We start from the raw sequence: 19,304 nt of genomic DNA, 5'->3' as shown, positions 1-19,304 counted from the left end.
CAGAAATAGGATGACACAAAGTTCTTTCAAAAAAAGTGATATACAAAGGAAGTACTAGCATACCAATACTCCCAAAAGGAAAAGTAAACAACATTTTCTACAGACACCGTGCTGGGTCACCTAGATATTTACCTTCAGCCTTATGTATTTACTACACTACAGAGACCACAGTAATTCATAAGCAACTGACCAAACAGTAAAAATTTTCACAGTAACTTTTCCAAACTTCTGGAAAAGTTTCATTTCAGCTCTTAATAGCAGTAAGCAGCAGGAAATGTTTAATATATTAGATTATCTCCTCCAGCCTCCATCCCACAGAGATCTTTAAGTTTTTTTTCCAAATGCAGATAATAGTACAGAAAATTTTCACTGCAACAGAAGCAGAGGGAACAAGACAAACAAAAGCAATGTCTATTTAATCCCTTTTAGCTAGAGACATATGAACAGGAAGAAAGCAGTACCTTCTTCCTACTGCTTCAGTAGGAGAAGCAGAACAGGACAAAAGGCTGACTATTGATTTATTCAAAGCAGGAGCACTCTCTTGATCTGAATGCAATAGCAAAAACATTCACCTGTTTCCTCTCTAATAAAATGTGATCTCATGAGGCAAGTAAGGGCACCGCTCAGGCCTAAATCTCCAAGCATGCTTGTTCTGCATTCAGCAATTTGCAGTTTCAGAACTTCCTGAGTGAGAAATTTTATTCCTATCTTGAAACACCCCTCAGCAGATTTTTCCTCCATTGACTTGTCTCTCTATGCTCTGGACATACATAATATTGAACTTAGGTGATCAATAAAGCAATTCCAAAGTTAAAGCCAATGATCAATCAACCTGAAATAGTTTTCTAGTTGTCATTATAAACATGACCATCACTCGTATCAAATTTAGTTACACATGAAACAATAAACAGGACTGATGTGGAGTACAGAGTGATTGCACAACAAACACAAGCTTCCACTTCAAGTATTCAGGAGTTTAACCAATGCACTTCTAATTATCACCTAAAAACATAAGCAAGAACACAAGTAGAACTTTGTAAGCCTTCTCTCAAAGTTCTAACCATGTCCATAATTTAAATTACTTCATGCAAAAATGGAAAATTGCAGACAATAGAAATGATTAAAAGCAGTAATGAATTTTAAGACAGAACATCTGAGTTGGATTATTCAGTATTTCCCTTGTCTCATTTTGATGTATACGCAATCAGCTTGCATAATCTCCACAGGTATTTTAATAACATTTATTAACTTCTATCCAAATGGAAATCACTCTTTATCCCTCAAAAACTGTTTAAAAAGTAAGGCAAGTAGAACACAACTATCCTGATCGATCTCTGCATAATATTTTTCCTGAAACTTAATAGCAGTCTTGCTGCTCAGAATCTCTACTGGTCAGCATTAGGAAAGGATTAAGTGAAATTATAGGCTTCTAAATTGCCCAACAATAGTTTTTAAAAAGTCACAGTGTACAGAACAAAACATAATACAGACCTGATCTGACCTACTGTGAGTCTCCCCGCTCAGCCTTTCAAAGAGCAGCCCCTTCACCTGCATCGTCCCCAAAACTCATTTGACTACATCCAACCACCGAGACCAAACAAAAAGAAGTCTAAGCAACAAGCTTGACCCATACTTTCATTTCCCCACAAAAAGGCCTGGAAGTTACAACCTCAGTAAGCTTTTTCCCCTTTGGAAAATCTTCACACTCCACCAATAAATCAGTAGACATGTCAACTAAAAAACCAAAAAAAAATTCCAAAGATAAAAATAATCTATCCAATTAATAAAAGAAGATTTGAGGTTGTTTTCAAAAATACATTATCTTTATAAAGAGAACAAAGGAGAATTTAAGAAGAAAAGGTTTTTGAGGAAGTAGCTTTCCCCCATCAGACCAATTCACATAATTCTATTATTCATTTAATAATAATTATTAAATTATTAAAAAGTTCTGCTGTGAGCCATTGCTATTACAGGTTTTAGTTTCTCATCATCAATCAGTCCCATGCTTAAATGATGGGAAATCATGATTATGCCTCCATTAAACCTTGATCTCAAAAAGTTTAAATGGAAACAAATTGGGCTACGTTTTCACTGAAGCGACAAGAACAATGCAGTAGAAATAATTACTTATTTGTTTTAGATCAGTTAGCATGTACATCACCAGCAGACTAATTACTGTAACACTCCTACTAGGCTAATTTAGCATGCTTTCCTAAGTGCAGTGGCAATCCAAGCTGGAAAACGTAAATAGAAATGTTGTGAAGTTCTAAAGGATGATGTAACCTTTGCCAATATCTAAACAGGCAAGTTACAGAAGTATGTTCCTTGAAAGATTAGTACTGCAAAGTTTATCTGACCTCCTTGTCATTTGTGCACCCAGAATGCATTCAGACCTGTAGGTCCCACTGCACATTCATCTACTACGCTATACTCAGTTCCAAGCTATCAGTTTAATTAGAATGATTACAATTAATCCCACTTCATAACAAAAATGCATTGGCGTATCACATAAACACTACAACTTACTCCACTGCATTGCTGTTTTTCCATCTTTAGTGATGTCCCACTGGAAGACAGCGTTTACTTTCTTTACCAATTCACTTCCCATCTCTTTTACACGACGACCAATTTCTTCAAACACAAGGTTACTCTGCAGCCCTTCAGCCTTAAAAAAAAAAAAAAAAAGTATGAAGAATTTAAAATTGAAACTTTGTTAAAAGGTACTGAATATATCACTTTCCAGCATGCAATGCTTCAACTATTTACATCAGAATTATATGCAATTGAGATTTTCTTCTACCGCAAAATAATCACCTCTAGCACCATCAGCCGTAAAGAGTACATTCAAGCAGAAAGCCTAATTTCAAATTTTCATTTAAAATTTTTTCAAATCTTGCTTTTATAGTTTTTGTCATTTATCATTACAATTTGAGACATGTTTTTTAATTAGTGCTCTAAGAGCTTCTAAATTGCCCTTTTTTTCCTTTGGAGGATAACCACTGCCACTTTTTCTGCAGTGAATGTTATGTTCATTTTCAGAACAAAAAAAAAATGTTTTTACCAGTACATTACTTTGATATGAAGGATGTTCAAAACAGACTGCACTATGAATACAGTTAAAACTCTGGTGCAGACAAAATTTAAAAATGGGATGAGCTACATTTACATTTCCAACTTTTCCAAGCACATTATTTTGCAAGCCTTTTACTGTCTTTCCTCTAACAAATATTTTTACTGGATAAAAAGGCTTCACTTTAGGGAAGCTATTTCAGTGACATTTTTTGTCAAACTGGAACTGGAGCAAAGAAAGTCTCAGAGCTTTAGTTGTTCGCTGTACCGACCTGTACAGCAAAACACAAGACCTGTACAGCAAAACACAAATCTCCTCGGGCTGCTATTTTGTCACCTCTTTGGTTAAGCCTAACATTTTCCATTATATTAAAGGGTTCCAAATGGCCTTCACTCAGTCAGGCTGGTTTACTCTGGTGGGTGTCTGACCCTGTCAGCAAATTTCTGCCAAAGCACCTTAATTTCTCAGAGTAAACTTAAAGAAGAACACCAGAACACCTGTTCTGCAAATTAAAAAAAAAAAAAAAAAAAAGAAAATCTGAGCAATTAAAAAAAGTTCTAATTGAGTTGAAGTTGAACTTCATTCAACAATTCAGAATGTCTCAGAAGATTAAACACAAGCAGCAAAAAGAAATAGGTTCCTGGATAAATCATAGAATCATAGGATGGCCTGAATTGGAATGAATCCTAAAGATAATCTAGTTCTAAACCCCTGGTGGCAGGGGCAGGGACATTTTTCACTAGACCAAGGTTCCTTCAAGCCCCATCCAGCTTGGCCTTCAACACTACCAGGGACAAAGCAGCCACAGCCTGCTGGCTTCCCTGGGAAACCTGTTCCAGTGCCTCACCAACCTCACAGTAAAGAATTTCTTGTAAAGATCTAATCTAAACCTATCCCCTTTTAGCTTGAATCCATTCCTCCTTATCCTGTCACTACACACTCTTGTGAAAAGCTCCCCTTTGTCTCCCTTTGGGTAATAAAAGGCCACAGCTAGGTCATCCTGAAGCTTTCTCTTTTCCAGGCTGAACAAACCAAATTTTCTTAGCCTTTTCTCATGGGAAGGGTAGTCAATTCCTCTAATTTTCTTGATATCCTACCTCTGGACTCACTCCAACAGGTCAACACCCTTCCTATGCTGGGGACCCCAGAGCTGGATGCAGTGTTCCATGTGGGGTCTCACCAGAGCAGAGCAGAGGGGCAGAATCCCCTCCCTCAACCTGATGGCCATGCTGCTTTGGATGCAGCCCAAGTATCACCCAATATTCTTCATTCTGTGATCAAAAGCTTTATATGAATGTCACTATCTCAGTATTTCATAAACTTCAAAGCATTAAAACGTCATTGTTTGCATGCAAGAATCAATGGGGGAAAAGGATAACAGTTTAGTTACACATCCAAATTATGTTAAATAATTTCTATTTTGAGCTATGCAAGTACTTAAAATGTGGCCTTCACTGGTACATGCCCTTCCTTGTTTTGTAACATACAGCACAATGCTTATCCTGAGAGACAATTAGCATCAAGCACATCAAACATCAGCATCCAGTGTAAACAACTGGAATTTTCCTCTCAAACAGACCAGTTAACAACTGTATCTTAAACAACGTACATGTTAACATCTCTGAACTCGTAATTCCTCTGAATACTGCAAATAAGATTGGTAAGAGATCTAAGTATTTTTCCTGAGTTTTTCACCAAAATAAAGCCTAACTATGCTTCTCTGAAAGTTAAGACTTCCATTGCTTCCACCTACCATCAGAGGCCCTCGAGCAGAAGACTTTTCCAAGGCTGGTACTATATCCACATATCCCCCTGCAATGGCAACTTCTCCAGTCTCCTTGATCTGTAGTGGAGGGAAAACACATTAAAGAGGTGATTTATTTGCAGAAAGTCACAAAAGACGGGCATCTAAGGAGTATCCCTGATATTTTAAAATCAGAGATGTAAAGAGAAAACATAAAAGTTACAGAGTGAAAAAAACCACCTCATAAACATGCCGAGTCTTGAGGCAAATTGTTATAATATGTTTTCCAAACAGCTCTTCAAGCAAAATTATTATTTTCCTCTGGAGAAATTGTACCAAAATACATTGCTGGTGTTCTGCTCACAAAACAGTTGAAAAACCTTATTTACCTTCAGTGTTACAAGTTGCTGTCAATATTTCTTCATAAATAGTTCTTAGAAAGACATTGTTCTAAAATGTTTTTCTTTGAGGTACATATTCAGTTGTCAAGAGTCCATTTAGACAATTTCACTATCTCCACATGCCTCATACTTCAACTTGCACTAGAAACAGCTTTTTAAGGATTGCAAACTAGCAGGATTACAAAAAGAATAATGAAAAATACTTGAATTCCTCCCAGTTTAATTTTTTGAAATAGTTACTTCAGACAAGAAAATGGGTTTCAATTTGGCATTTTCTCTTTGAGGGATGTGACAAACCCTACTGACTTATGGCAGCTAACAGAAGATAGGAAATTGATTCACTGATAATGCATATAGAGAGGTGTATGACAAATACCCAAAGTGGAGAAACATCAAGTATCACAGCCTAGTTTATTGCACTACATTAACTATTACTCAAATCATGCCTAACAGCTTGTCACCTGCTGCCACTGCACTTCAGACAATGCTGAAAATGGATTCAAACCACCCTCTCAAAGTTTTAAGTCCATCTGTAGTTTGATTTAATGAGAGTTCATTTCAGCACAAAGATGGATTTAGTTCATACAAATCCAACATGCAATAAGAAACAAAATTCTGCACACCTCATAACTGTTTAAGACAGTTTACTATAATCCTGTTAACCTTGTAATTTCTATCCAAAATCAGTTACCCAAAAGTTGTGGAAGAAAAACCCTTAGGAAATTTCACCAAAACTCCACATATTAGCAATTACTAAACCAAGCATAATTACAAATTTTGCCGTTAAACACAACAGAACAGCTAACCCGGCTTACAAATTTGGAAGGGCTAGGAAGCATATTATAAACTCTATTAAATAACATGGTATATGGAAACCATCAAAAGTAAACATATGAATTCTAGATTCTGTCAGGACTGGGTGATCGTACTTTTTAAATATAGCTACAGTAATTTTCAAAGCTCACTTGAGGCGCCAAACTACCTCATTGCTACCGGTAATTAGAAATGGAGATTTTGTACACATAGTCTCTACATTGTTACCATTCTGAAATTCTGTAGCTGATAACACCCATCCGGTCTGCAAACAAAATTTGCCTCCTTCAGTCAATATATATCCCAGAAAGCTGTATGAATACAGCATTCCTATGATGACTCTCCTTGTTTGATTTTGCCTGCCCAATCCCCCCTGCAGCTGCAACTACATGTGCTGCCCTACTCACTAACCAAGAGCTGGCCACATTTTTATGGAGATGAGGCTGCAAAACTTTGGCCAGCAAAGCAATGTAACTCTCACTGCATAAGCCAAAGCAAATATTGACAAATGACAGTATCAAATCATAGGTAAAGAAAGTGAAAATGTCATATGATGCTACATAAGTGACGACATTCACTTTTACTTTTTGCCCTTTACCTGGAGTTTTACGCTTCGTTCCCATTGAAGTTCCCTATGACGTGGAGACAACCATTACAGGATAGCTGCATAAAATGCTACTAGCAGGACCAAAGAAAATAGAATGCAAACCCAAATCTCATAAAAGTGTAAACTCTGTTTTACTGTAGTTACTATGTTCAACTGCTATGAAATTTCCATTTTTAGGAAGTTGCTCTGCATAGCTGAAGCTTAAATTTAACATAATCTAAACTAAATCTGCAGCACACTTACATGCATAAACTGTTAAGAGCCGATTAAGACAAATAAATGTTAAAAAAAAAGATGAACACACAAAGTTATGAGTAAATCCAGAAAACAAGTATACACTATGATGATCTGAGGATGACTGGTTTTTTATTAACTTTCATTTTCCCCAGTGGAAACACACAAAAAATGCACACACAATGAAAAGAGACCTCATTTAATACAAGGGTATTAAGTCCTGTCATTATAATGGTACTTCTATTAGAATCCTAGTGAAACCGTAAAGTAAGCCTATTTCATTCTATTTACTCAATTTCTTTACAAAGCCTTTGCCAATGGTGCGCTACTTAAGGAGTCATCTTTTCTTGCTCCCCCTCATATCCCCAGTCTTTTAACCAATACATCTTTCTCTGAAGCCCACAGTGAAAAGACCATTGTTCTGACCTTGGTCTGAAAATGGATTCTATTTCCTTCCTTCCACATTTCTGTTTGCAAAGTTTCCCCTGGATAGACTGGCTTCGCAAAGCGAACCTAAAAGCAAAAAAAGAAAAAAAAAGTGGGGTTGCAAAAAAGATTTTTCTGCTCTATGTAAATGCAAAGCTTAAACACATTGGCTCTACTGAAATGAAAAAAAGAGTAAAATTAAGTCAATTGTCAAAGTAGAAAGCCTAAATATTGAAGCAAACATACAAGACAGAGTATGCATGCAGCATAAAATGCATGCAGCTGATAGTAAAAGCAATTCTGGCAATTAAGATATCATGAAAGACTTCCCCCACTCTTAAGATTTCTTTTGGCACTAAAACAGAAAAATCCAGGAAATTTACTGCAAAGAATGAACTCACAGACCTTGATTGCCTTGAATCTGTTCACATCATTATTTGCAAACTGCTTCAAAATGTTCCTAGCAGCAAACCCAAAGGTGCATAGTCCATGAAGTATAGGCTTCTTAAATCCTATTTAAAGAGGTAAGATTTTAGCATTTTTAATACTAGGAACTAGAATGCAGCTTCTATTAAGAGCTATACCTTATTCACAGTATTTTCCTCCATTAGTGTTCTTAATCCTTTTTCTTTTTAACCTAATTTATCTCAACAAAAAAGTGTCCGTTACTATTTATGATTTCCTCTACTTTTGGGCAAAGGAAAGTGGTTGGTAACAAGATGCACTCAGCACTGCCTGTGCTCTGTGCAATTCAGAAGTAGAATTAGTCCCTGTCTATAGAGGTGACAAAATGAAAAATAAGGAGATTATCAGTTTTAGTATGCATGCATAGGCACACCAGACATGCAGTTAATGTAACTATGTACATTAAGCGTAAGAGATATTGTAATCATTAAAAAAGTGGCAATATTAAGATTATTTGATACTTCCTCTTTTGAATTCCTATTCATGATTGGCTAAAATTTCTAATACAATGTCTATTTAGGATTAATTTAGCTTTATTTAGAAATAAAAAAAAAGAGAAAGAAAACTTGCAGTGTTTTTCTGTTTTTCGTATACTGACATTTTTGTCAAGTTTCCTCAAACTCTTATACTTTGAAGCAGGAGCTCAACCTTGGTAGAGGATAAGCTTTATATCAGTGAAGCATTTTTTTCCACTACTGTCAAAATCTAACAAAATAAAGCTTTGACAACTGGCCTCAGATTTGCTAAAGTGCAACTCTTAAGTTATAAAGATGCTGCTTGTATATTCTGATTCCTTTAACAGGTTGTTCTGACCTGACAAGGCAGGTAAACAGTAACTGATCACATTTGCAACAGCCCATGGAATCCAGACAGAGCTGTCCAGCTTTGGCACTGAAACCAGTTGCTTTGCCCAGAACTTATATGCTACTCTTGTCTGCCAGAGTCTGTTTTTCTTGAGCTCTCAACAACTTCTCATTGCATCTACACAGCATAAAATGTTCTCTCAAGGGACGAATGCTGGAAGAAAACCCAAAAGCAAAACAAAACAAACAAAAAAAGAGGAGACAGGAGAAAGTCTAGCCAGCAGAGAAACAGAAGATTTAAAAGAAAAGAAACCACCATCAAAACAGAAATAAAAAAGCCACAAGGACACCATCCTAGCTTTGGCTGGGCTGTAATGAATTTTCTTCTCTAGTAGCTCGTACAGTGCTGTGCTCTGAATTTAGTGGGACAGTAATGCTGAAAATACACTGATCTTTCAGCTGTTGCTCAGCAGTGTCTAATATATGCCGAACACTCTTCCGTGACCTATGATCTGCCACCAAAGAGGCGGCAGAACCTCATGCTCAGGATATAAACTGGGGGAAGCTGGCCAGGAGCTTCTGATCATGGCTTGGGGATGGGTTGGGCATTGGTCAGCAGATGATAAGCAAATGTGTTGTGCACTTGTTTCTCTTGGGTTTTACTCTTCACATCTTCTCTGTCCTTTTATTATTTGTAGTAGTAGCAGCAGCATTAGTATTATTAATACAGTAGTTTACTTTGCTTCAGTTATTAAAATGTTCTTATAACAACCCACAAGTTTTACCTTTTTTTCTCTGCAACTCTACACTCCATCCCACCAGGAGTGGGGGAGGGAGAGGAAAGGAAAGTGAAGGGAAAAACAGGGAGGGGAGAGGTAAGGAATAAGTAAGTGGCTGTGTGGTAACTAGATGCAAGCTGAAGTTAAGCCATGGAAGATTCAATGCTGGGAAAGATGGGAATTATGAGACCAAAGGAAAGACAAGGCTAGCAGAACTATGGGCAGGAAAGAGAAATTTTGTCATATTATGTTAGAAGACATGACACAATGACAGATTTAAAGGAATATGAGTCTGTTTTCTCACTGTAAGTATTCCAGCCAGATCATTTTGTAATTTCGCTCCCACAAAATATTTGAGTATGTACACTTTTAATAGCACTCTATTTTGTATACAATGAGCACTGTTCTGAAAGCACAAAGTTACTATGCAGTCAGATTATGGCACTACTGTAACATGATCAGTTTTCAGTATCTCTCACTCAGAATGTTACAGTGACATCTAGCTCTTTAAAAACTCAGTTCAATTCACTATGCAAGAACCAGAAACCACCCACTCTATTCAGAACTCAAAAACAGCCAAATATACCCAATCCTATTTTTCCCAGTATTTTCTTTAGAAAACTAATGCATTCTCAAAGAAAAATTCCATTAGCTAAATTCTGTTACTTTGTATCTAGACTGAAACAAAATGAAAGTAAATATTGCTTTCTAGTATCTGGAAACACAAGATACAGGAATAAAGGCATAAGAATATAAACAGGTGTTTTTGTGTAGTTTATGTCTTCTGAAATACTACCCACAGGAAGTCTTAACAATAAGCCAGGAATGACCTGAATGCATTATGCTGAATGCTTGCTTCCCATACACACTGGTGAGAACCAGTAAAAGAGAGCATCCACAGAGATTGTTACATGACAAGAAGGTATGTGAATAGATCCGAAGGGAAAAAAACCATTTGCACACCTAGAAAAATAATTTGTAGACTATCTGTACAATCATGTCTTCTTTGACAGTACTTGCATTTAGTATAGGAAGGTATTTTGGAACTTTCATAGTTCCAAAATCCAGTATGGAAGTTTTATGTTGAGACACAATGATATCTTATCTACAGTATTAATTTCATTTTCCCTGTCTATGTGCCAGTGCTCTTTGTGTGAGTAGGTAGAAGACTTCTACTTCTCTTCTTTTGTTAGTATTTAAATTATTATCATTATTATTCCAAACACTGGATTTTCAATTATAAACATGTATTTTTCATCTCCATCATCATCATCATCATTAACAAACCAACATCATAAACAAATAGAATGCTTTAACAAACCAGGGAAATCTCTTCTTGGACTCTAGTATTTGACAATCATTACTTATGAACACAAATTTATACAAAATTATAGAAAACTGAGTTAACAAACCAATTAGTATGTATTTATGAAAGGTAATTTACAAAAGTATGTTTAGTGTGATCTGAACAAGGAAGCATAGCTCTGCTCTGTTTATCTTGATAAGAACACCATATAGTGATACTTGCATATTAAAAAGAAATTAATCAGGAAACTGCAGACTAATTATTACAGATTAGTAGTCTCACGTAATGTTTATGATGATACCATACATATTCAGGAAAATTTCCTAAGTAAATCAAATTGCTGCCTGCCCAGAGTATCAAACTATACAACTTACAAGGCCTGAAAATATGTCCAAAAAATAACTTTACAACATGATTTCAAGAAAACACCCTTTTTTATTAATTGCATCTCTTCAAGAATTAGTTAGCGCAGTCTCTGATCTGGTGCTTTGGCATGCAGAATTATGTAAATTCACAAGCTAATGAACTAGCAAGAGGTGTAGTTAAGCAATCTTATAGGAAAGAAGTCCTAACAAGCTCACTCTCTCCCGCCCTCCTGGATTTATTGGGATAGAGAAGACTACAGTGAAGAACAAAAAGTTCCACTGAATAATCTCACAATTATTCAAATGGAAAGAACTACATATTAGAGAATTTATGGGATTCTTTCAGCAACTTTGATAGTCAATTATTTCTGCTTATGAAACAGACATTGTAAAAACAGGATAGTGGCAATAAACAAGATCTAAAGGAAAATAAGCTTGAAAGTATGTTTCCATTTTAAGTAAAGTCCAAGCACCATTCCCCATTTCTACCTACAAGAAGCAATGCTTCAAACTGAAGTATCATGCAGAACTTTGAAGTTATTGAATTGATGACTCCAAGAACAGCTATAAAACAAGCACTGCTTTTTCTAGGTTGTTAAAGATGTACATCATGAAAAATAGATTAAAACTACATTTACATTATCCTTCATCCAAATATTAACACAATGGTATCCCCATCAGCTCACCTCCAAGAGCAGCAAAACTTGGATCCACATGTAAAGGATTCCAATCCCCACTCAGCCGATATAAGGCAGCCTGCAGAAACAGAGGAGTCAGAACAGCAGAAGTCACTCAAATTCATGACAGATTAAGAAATTTATCTATTTTACTAGTGCTTACATAATATACAACAAGGCATGTAAAATGGAAAATAATTATTACTGTTTTCTTGACAAATTTATCCACAGTGTAAAACAGAAGTATATATATGAATTTTTGGAATAACATACAAACACAGTATTATCACAACAGATTCATCTTACAGGGATCAGAAATGACCTTCCTTTTTTCCTTTTAAATTATGATATACTTCTCTCATAGCAGATTCATGGGTAGCTAATCCCAGTACCAAAACCAAACAATATCCCAAAGTAACACTCCAAGCTTTCTGGAAGACTTTTGCTTCATGTTAAATATTCTCTTTTGTAGCTAAAAAAGTAGAGAAACACAGATTTAGTGTGTTTTATATCCTATGAATGTGAATAAATCTGAGAAACTATGAAGAATATGGCTACTGTACTTCAGGTTTCTCTCCCTGTGTAGCTTTAGCGTTTTCATTATCAAATCTTGTATTTGCTGTACATGCAGAGCAGCCAGCAGTCCATATTATGAGAGATATCAAAAGCCAACCTGTGCATCTTTCTGAAATAAAACCTTTTTCTCAGGTCAACAGATTACAATGTAATCCAGTGATTAAATTATAGCAGTGCTCCCTAGTAAAAATTTTCCAGAAGTACAGTGAAAATCAGTACATTAACTAATGAAGATTCCAAGAATTTAGCTTAATTATGATGACATACACAAATTGAACACAGATTTAATTGAAAAAAGCTTTTAAACTGAAAACAAATTGTATTTTAGTCAAGCACATTACTGACCTTTAGAACACATTGTCAGTAAATTTTTTTTTCCCAGCATTTTGAACTAGAACAATAAAAAATGGTATATGTTTATTTGAATGAGGGTAAACTGTACTAAATTCTGTTTGGATGAAAGTAGATAGCAGATTTCTGAAAGAGAAGGATGAAAAAAAATATTCTCAAAAGGAAGAATTTTCCAATATATGCCTAACACTGTTTTTCTATCAAGTCTGAAGCAGACAGTGTAACTAGAAAGGCTCTGAACTCTTGTTATCATTTTAAACCATAATTCATCTGTTTTCTTTTTTAATCTGTTAATATTCTGGTCATTTCTCCACCTATCTACAGTTTTAACACTAAGCTCTACCTCTTATTTCTCATAGCAATTTTCATCGACACTGCAAGTGTTTTGAGCCTGAGTTAAGATGGAATGCAAAGACCTTGTCTCTGCTTTCTGTGAGAGCTGGAACCAGACACTAAAAACAACAAATAAACTGCACCATAGCATTAGCATGCAGATCTCAGAAAGGCAAACAGTAAGCTAATACCTCTCCGTGGCTGTTTATATATTTGTTTACTGTTTTTGAAACACTTTTCCTTTCAATAAAAAAAGACAACAGTGGATCTGGAATTTCTAACTGTAGTTTTATCTTTGTCAAAAATGTGTATTTATTATAATTTTTTTCAATGATGTTCTAATTAATCGTATAATTTATTGGGAAAATAATGAGGACTGGAAATTTAATACTAGTGTTAGACTGAAGTTCAGCTGGGTTTGTGTTCAGGATCCTGAAAAAGACCAGAGAGAGGGCAAATAATTTCCTGAATATGTAAAAGTTATAAAACGATGAAAGACATTTTTAGTGAGAGACAGACCCATACTGTCTTTTCACACAAGCAAATTTAAATCTGAAAATCTTAAGAGAATTTTTCAACAGAATTCTATGAAATAGAATTACTCAAGTTTTCTTTCAAAAGAGTCTGAAATCTAACAGCAAATTGCTACTGAAGAAAAATGTTTCCAGATACTAAATTATTAAATAATTGAGTGCCTTCACAGCTAAATTAAAATTCTAGGGTCTTACTGTCATTCTTCAATTGATTTGAATTTTTACAAAAGCTGTCAGGAGGCTGTTTTCACAAAAGAGCTGTTGCAATAAATTTTAATTCTAGCTAAATAACATTTAGTTGAAGTACTGAAAAATTCAATTTATGGATCATAAGAAAAAAAAGACAAATTTCTGTTTTAAGCCCAAATCTTAAATCTAGCTATGCAGCTGTTGCTTACTAAAACTGTAATAAGAACTAACCATTGATTTAGAGTGATAATAAGCACTACTTGGGAGACAATACTTGTACCAAATGGTTTTCAAATTTACTGTAGTAAAAAATACTTGCGCTTTGCTAACAAAATCAATGTAGCAGTTGGAAAACAACTGGGTTCAGAAAATTAAACGTGGTCAATGTATTTAACTAAAATTCTGACATATTAATCTGGCAAATAATACTTGTCTTTTTGTATATTCAATAACAGTGACACTGGTCACAGCTAGAAAAAAACACAGCCAGAACTGAATAAAACAGTTAAAGTAGGTTTTTTTCAGATTCAGTGCAGCCAAATCAGGTCTACCAACAAACTGCATTTACCACAATCTTTGGTAAATCTTCATTATATAAACTACAGTCAACATGAAAACAGAACTGCTTTAATGCCTTGTTGGCTCTACTTTCTATATTCCTCCAGTAAGGACATTTCATAAGTGACAGCATTCTGAGGTACAGGGGGAAAAAAGAAAATAAAAACCCAAGCAACCAACCAAAGATGCATCTGTGAGAGATTACAACAATCAACTGATGTAAAGCATTAGACTGAAGTCAGTCATAATATGATTAAATTGTTCTCCAATTAATAACACAAACTGTAAAGTCTCATTTCCTAACAATTTAGGAATTCTGACAGACCACAAAAGAGAAGGTGGTATCAAGCCTGTTGGTGCTTATTTTCCAGTCTTTCTGCAGACTGTCATAAAGGTCAGTGGTAAAGCTGACGAAAGAGGAAGCCAACTATCCACATATTTTCCCTTCTAACTGGGCAGAAAAATACCTCTACCCAAAAGCTTACCTTACCAAGTAAAGGTGTGTATATGTGAATACATGTATGTACAGACATGGGCATGTATTTATGTATGCTTTTACAGATTATTTAAGACAAAAAGTAGTCAAGCCATCTTGTGAAGAAAACATCCACAATCTCACCTGCAAGTGCCAATGGACTCTTATTCCCATTAAGAACAGTGAAAATTTCTGGTTGAAATGGCAGTGTTAATGTTTCAAGAACTTAAATTTAGCATAGTAATTAAGTAATCCACTGTACATAAAACTTCCCCGCTCCACACTATTCATGCATTTTCTGTTTGTCCATATCAAATGTTTTTCAAATTTAGTATCAACTTACATATTCTGACACAGGCTTCACATAACATTAGTCACTTTTCAGTAGCATGACAAATATGCAAGAAGCCTTTCCTTTAACAATGTCTCTCAATTAAAAAAAACCTACATTTTTGGGACCTTCAAATGGATTAAGAATTTTCACAGCCTTTACTAAGACATGTATAGACAAGGAGAGGAAACAAAGTTGGTAAGTATTATTGACCTGTAGAAGGAAATTGACTGCCAGACTCATCCCTTTTCTTTTATCACCTTAATACACAAAATCCAAGCCCTCAAATATTTGTCAAAATTGCCATGATTAAACAATTATATTCTGATCTTTCCAACAAGAATAAACACAAAGGACTCGGGGTTATATAAAACTTGACATTAATAACAAACTTTCAAAGTAATTACTATTACAAATACTTACTATACAATAGTTCTGGGAGTACCATTTCTGCATACTGAAACTTCTAAACAAATGACAGAAAGGTTATCAAGTCTTAGCAAAGACTTCACATCCCTTTGTTTGGTTTCTATCATCCTTTCTTGTTTAGTACTTTTTCAATTGTCATGCTGTCCATATTTGTGGATCTGCATAACATCATTTTCTCTATCACAAAACAAATTATTTATGCTATAAATAGAAAAAAAATCACCGAATCTCTCAGGAGGCTCTTTTCTGCTATTGCCTGAAATTCACTTAAATTTACACACCTTTAGGCAATGCTGTACCCTACAGTCTTTATAGAACAAGATATAAATTAGAATTTGTTCTACAACCATATTTTGATGGGAACTATGTCATACCTTTCCTGTTGCACAATGGCTTCTATTTCCTCCTGTTTGTTGCCCATGGTGCATGCATTGGTGTAGATGCACTTCAGTTGGGCTACTGATCCCACCACCGTTGTGGGTATGAAGACATATTTCCTACACTATGCTCTCAAGTGCTTCCATGTTTTCTAACACATCAATAACTCTTCTGTCTCCGACACACGGATTCCATCTCCACTGAGACATCTTCCCTCAAATACTGTCATGTTGCTCTCATGTTTGTCTCTAGTGAGCCTGGTTTTATCCCTTTCCTGCTTCAAATCTAGTTTAAAACTCATTTAATGAGCCCTGCTAAATCCTGCGCAAAGCTCTTTTACACTTTTGAGACAGGTGTACCCCATCTGTTGACAGCAGACCTGCTGTTGTGCAAACTGACCCATGATCAATAAAGCCAAAATTACTCCACTGACACTGGGCTCAGAGCCACCTATTGATCTGTTGGGTCTTCCTGTTTCTTCCTTCATCATTCCCTAAATTGTCTAAAAACACAAATATTTACATATCCTTAGGATTAAAACACCTATGAAGACTGCAAAATAAAAGATGGCTTTCCACAGGTAAGGATTCTCATTCAAACTACACAGAAGCTTGGAAGGGTCTTATCACACCATACGCAGGCATAAAGTAAAGCCTCATAATAATGGACCTACTGGCAACAGGCGGGAAACATTTCACAGTAGATTTTAGCTTAACAATTCATTAAGCATTCATTAAATGCTTCCCACGCTCCTCTTTCATTCCAAAAGTTCTTCTCAGTAAGTTTTTATTGTAAAATCCACTCTCTGACAACAAATTAGATTTCTGCATAATTGTTTTCACAACTGCTTCCAGTTACATTAGGAACTGTAATTTTAACTGAATTTGACACAGTGAAAAACTAAACTCAGGTAGCTGTGGTGTGAGCAGGACTGCAAGACGGAGAATGACTCAGGAAGGGAAGGTGACTCCCGGAGTCTTAATCACAGGATGCTGATAACACTACTTCAAACAGGACAGGGGCCAACTATTTTCTCCTCTTTCAGAGAAAACAAAAAGTAACTGTATGTTTGGAAAAATCCCTAAAACACTAAAACCCAGAAATTTCTTCATATCCTGTCAATCAATGCTAGATCTACAGCCGGAACAGAAGGCTTTACATAGTTTTTTTAGATTAGTCTAGGTATGATTAATTTAATCTCTCTCAGAATCTCTGAAGGAGTAAATAATCATATTCACTTATATAGTGCATATATGTATGTCTCTTTTTTATGCTGCTAACTGTATCACATCCAGAAAAATCACCATCTGATGCTGTATGCCACTCCTTTAACCACTCTTTGTACAATTACAATGCCACAAACATTTATAAACATTCTTGCTTTATAGATTAAAAACTACAAGGAGAAAAGGTTGTAACTGTCAAGCAGCAGAAACAAATGCCAGCTCTCCAATGGAAAATATGAAGCCCTAGCTTTTTTAAGCACCTCACATTTCTGATGTACAGTTTACAAGCACTGAACACAGCTTCTGTGGATTTCAATTTCAACCTGTGATGCTCAGACATCCTCCAGCTAGTTCTACTCCCAAATTCAATCTTTCAAATTCTATTGTCTAATCCTCTCCTCCTACCAGTCACCGATTAAAGAACACCCATGCCTCAGTGCTTCGGGGTATCTGGGTGACAGTGGCCCACAAAGTACAGAAAACCCATTGTCAAACAACTGCAGTTCCAACCAGTCTCAAACCATGAGATAATTTTCTTCTCATTACTCCTCAGAATGTTGCTTATTACAATAAATAACACAGGAAAACTGACTTCCTACAGTGTCTCAGTTGATGCCTACAGTTTTTTCCTTGATTGTGGAAGGAGTTCCAGATGAAGAGAGAAACAAACACACCATTCATGCCAGCATCACTGAAAACTGTATCATTAAATATTGCACACAAAGCAGATTAAGACTAAAAAAGCCACAACCTTTACTTGGAATTTTTATCTTTTTAGATATCTGTAACATTTAAAACACTTATCATAGTTTTCCAAATAAAAGCAACTTAAAAATGACAGGATATAAATAAGCTCCTTTAACTGACCAGTATTACGCTCAGCTTCATCAGCTCTAAAGAAGAATTTTAAAATTCTTGAAAGCAAGAATGGCCAAACTGCCTGACCCTGGAAGCCTCAGAGCAGATCTCAAACCATATGTTTGAGATCTCCAACCTGCATTGAAAAGTAGCTGTAGCAGAAATCTACATGTGATGGCTTAATGCCGCTGGCTGGGATACGGGGTGTACCCAGGAGCTGTATCAAAGCCGGATAGCATAGCTCTGAGGGGGGCTAATCAGCCCAAGCTCTGGCAGTGCCTTCAGCCTATGCCTTAGCAAGCCTTTAGTGATTTCAGCTCAGTGATTCTCAGCTCATGAGTGATTTCAGCTCTTTGGGCTTGCTAGGCTTGGCTGGGGCATGCAGCAGGCATTCGGAAGACCAGGAAAGAGAGGAGAGCGCTGTGTGAGGTTCCAAGACGATGTCTTTATTGGTCTTCTTCGTAGCTCTTCCACGGAGTGTCTCGAAGGGTCTCCGGGACAGCGGCTCCAACGAGCCGGGCAGAAACAGGGGTTTATATAGGGTTAGGGAGGATTGAGAATTGTCCAATGGTAAGGGTTAAAGGAAAGTGACCTATAGCCTTACAGAGAGATAAGCAAGGGTCCGAAAGCGGGAGAGAGGGGCTCCTTTTGTCCAGTCATCCTGACTCAGCATTCTGTCTCTGAACGCCAAGGCAGGTTCGCAGGGCCTGTGCCTGCTACAATGGCTCATATGACACTACATTGCAGAGTCTTAAAGGGTTCATGGTTGCATGTACCCAGCTGGTTCAAATGCATTACAGGCTGAGACACCATGTTTTTCCAAACCTGTCTAATTGTTCCTTTTTACTTTTTTGTCAGGCCTGTTTCTCCCTGCTGAAATAAGTAACAAGCACACAGAGTCAGAATCCAGAGTGGGAGAATGCTTTAGAGAAATACATGATACTGTTGAAAGCAAAGAGAATTTTTCTACTGGTAAATACTTTCTAAAATTAGCAGATGTTCTATTGAGATGAGCTGACATCAACAAAAACTGCAAACTCCACATACTACAGCTTTAGTTTTGCCATATTGCAAACAAAACAGGTAGCTTTCAGAAATAGGTGAAAGAAAACAGAGAACAGTAAAACTGAAATGACGTGGTCAAAAATTTCATCCTGTGCACTACTGTTATGCTGTTTATTTGTTGTCACTACACTGTGCATTCTGAATATTATTTCTGATACATGAAGATAGAGAACAATTTTTTGGAAGGAAACTTGTGGAACATCAAAACACTGAGTTTTTCCAAGAGCAAACAAATCATAGAAAGTCCACAACAAATTTAAGACACCTTGCTTCTTTCCTTCCTCAAAAGCGACTTGTATTAGTTAAGGTATT

The 19,304-nt window shown here is 36.1% G+C and overlaps 1 protein-coding gene across 2 annotated transcripts in view; it reads right to left on the bottom strand.

The window, feature by feature from the left end:
* The window catches only part of HSD17B4 (hydroxysteroid 17-beta dehydrogenase 4), a 62,342-nt gene that overhangs the window by 10,151 nt on the left and 32,887 nt on the right, over window positions 1-19,304 (bottom strand). For both annotated transcript variants that reach the window (XM_038123811.1, XM_038123812.1), the window contains exons 18-22: window positions 11,700-11,769; window positions 7,701-7,807; window positions 7,296-7,382; window positions 4,824-4,913; window positions 2,527-2,665 (exon numbers count right to left, since the gene is read on the bottom strand). In XM_038123811.1, coding sequence (XP_037979739.1) covers window positions 2,527-2,665; window positions 4,824-4,913; window positions 7,296-7,382; window positions 7,701-7,807; window positions 11,700-11,769 — 493 coding nt within the window. The remainder of the gene's footprint in view (window positions 1-2,526; window positions 2,666-4,823; window positions 4,914-7,295; window positions 7,383-7,700; window positions 7,808-11,699; window positions 11,770-19,304) is intronic.

Source organism: Motacilla alba, chromosome Z, assembly GCF_015832195.1.
Source record: "Motacilla alba alba isolate MOTALB_02 chromosome Z, Motacilla_alba_V1.0_pri, whole genome shotgun sequence".
Lineage (NCBI taxonomy): Eukaryota > Metazoa > Chordata > Aves > Passeriformes > Motacillidae > Motacilla > Motacilla alba.
This window is presented reverse-complemented; position numbering and strand designations above follow the sequence as displayed.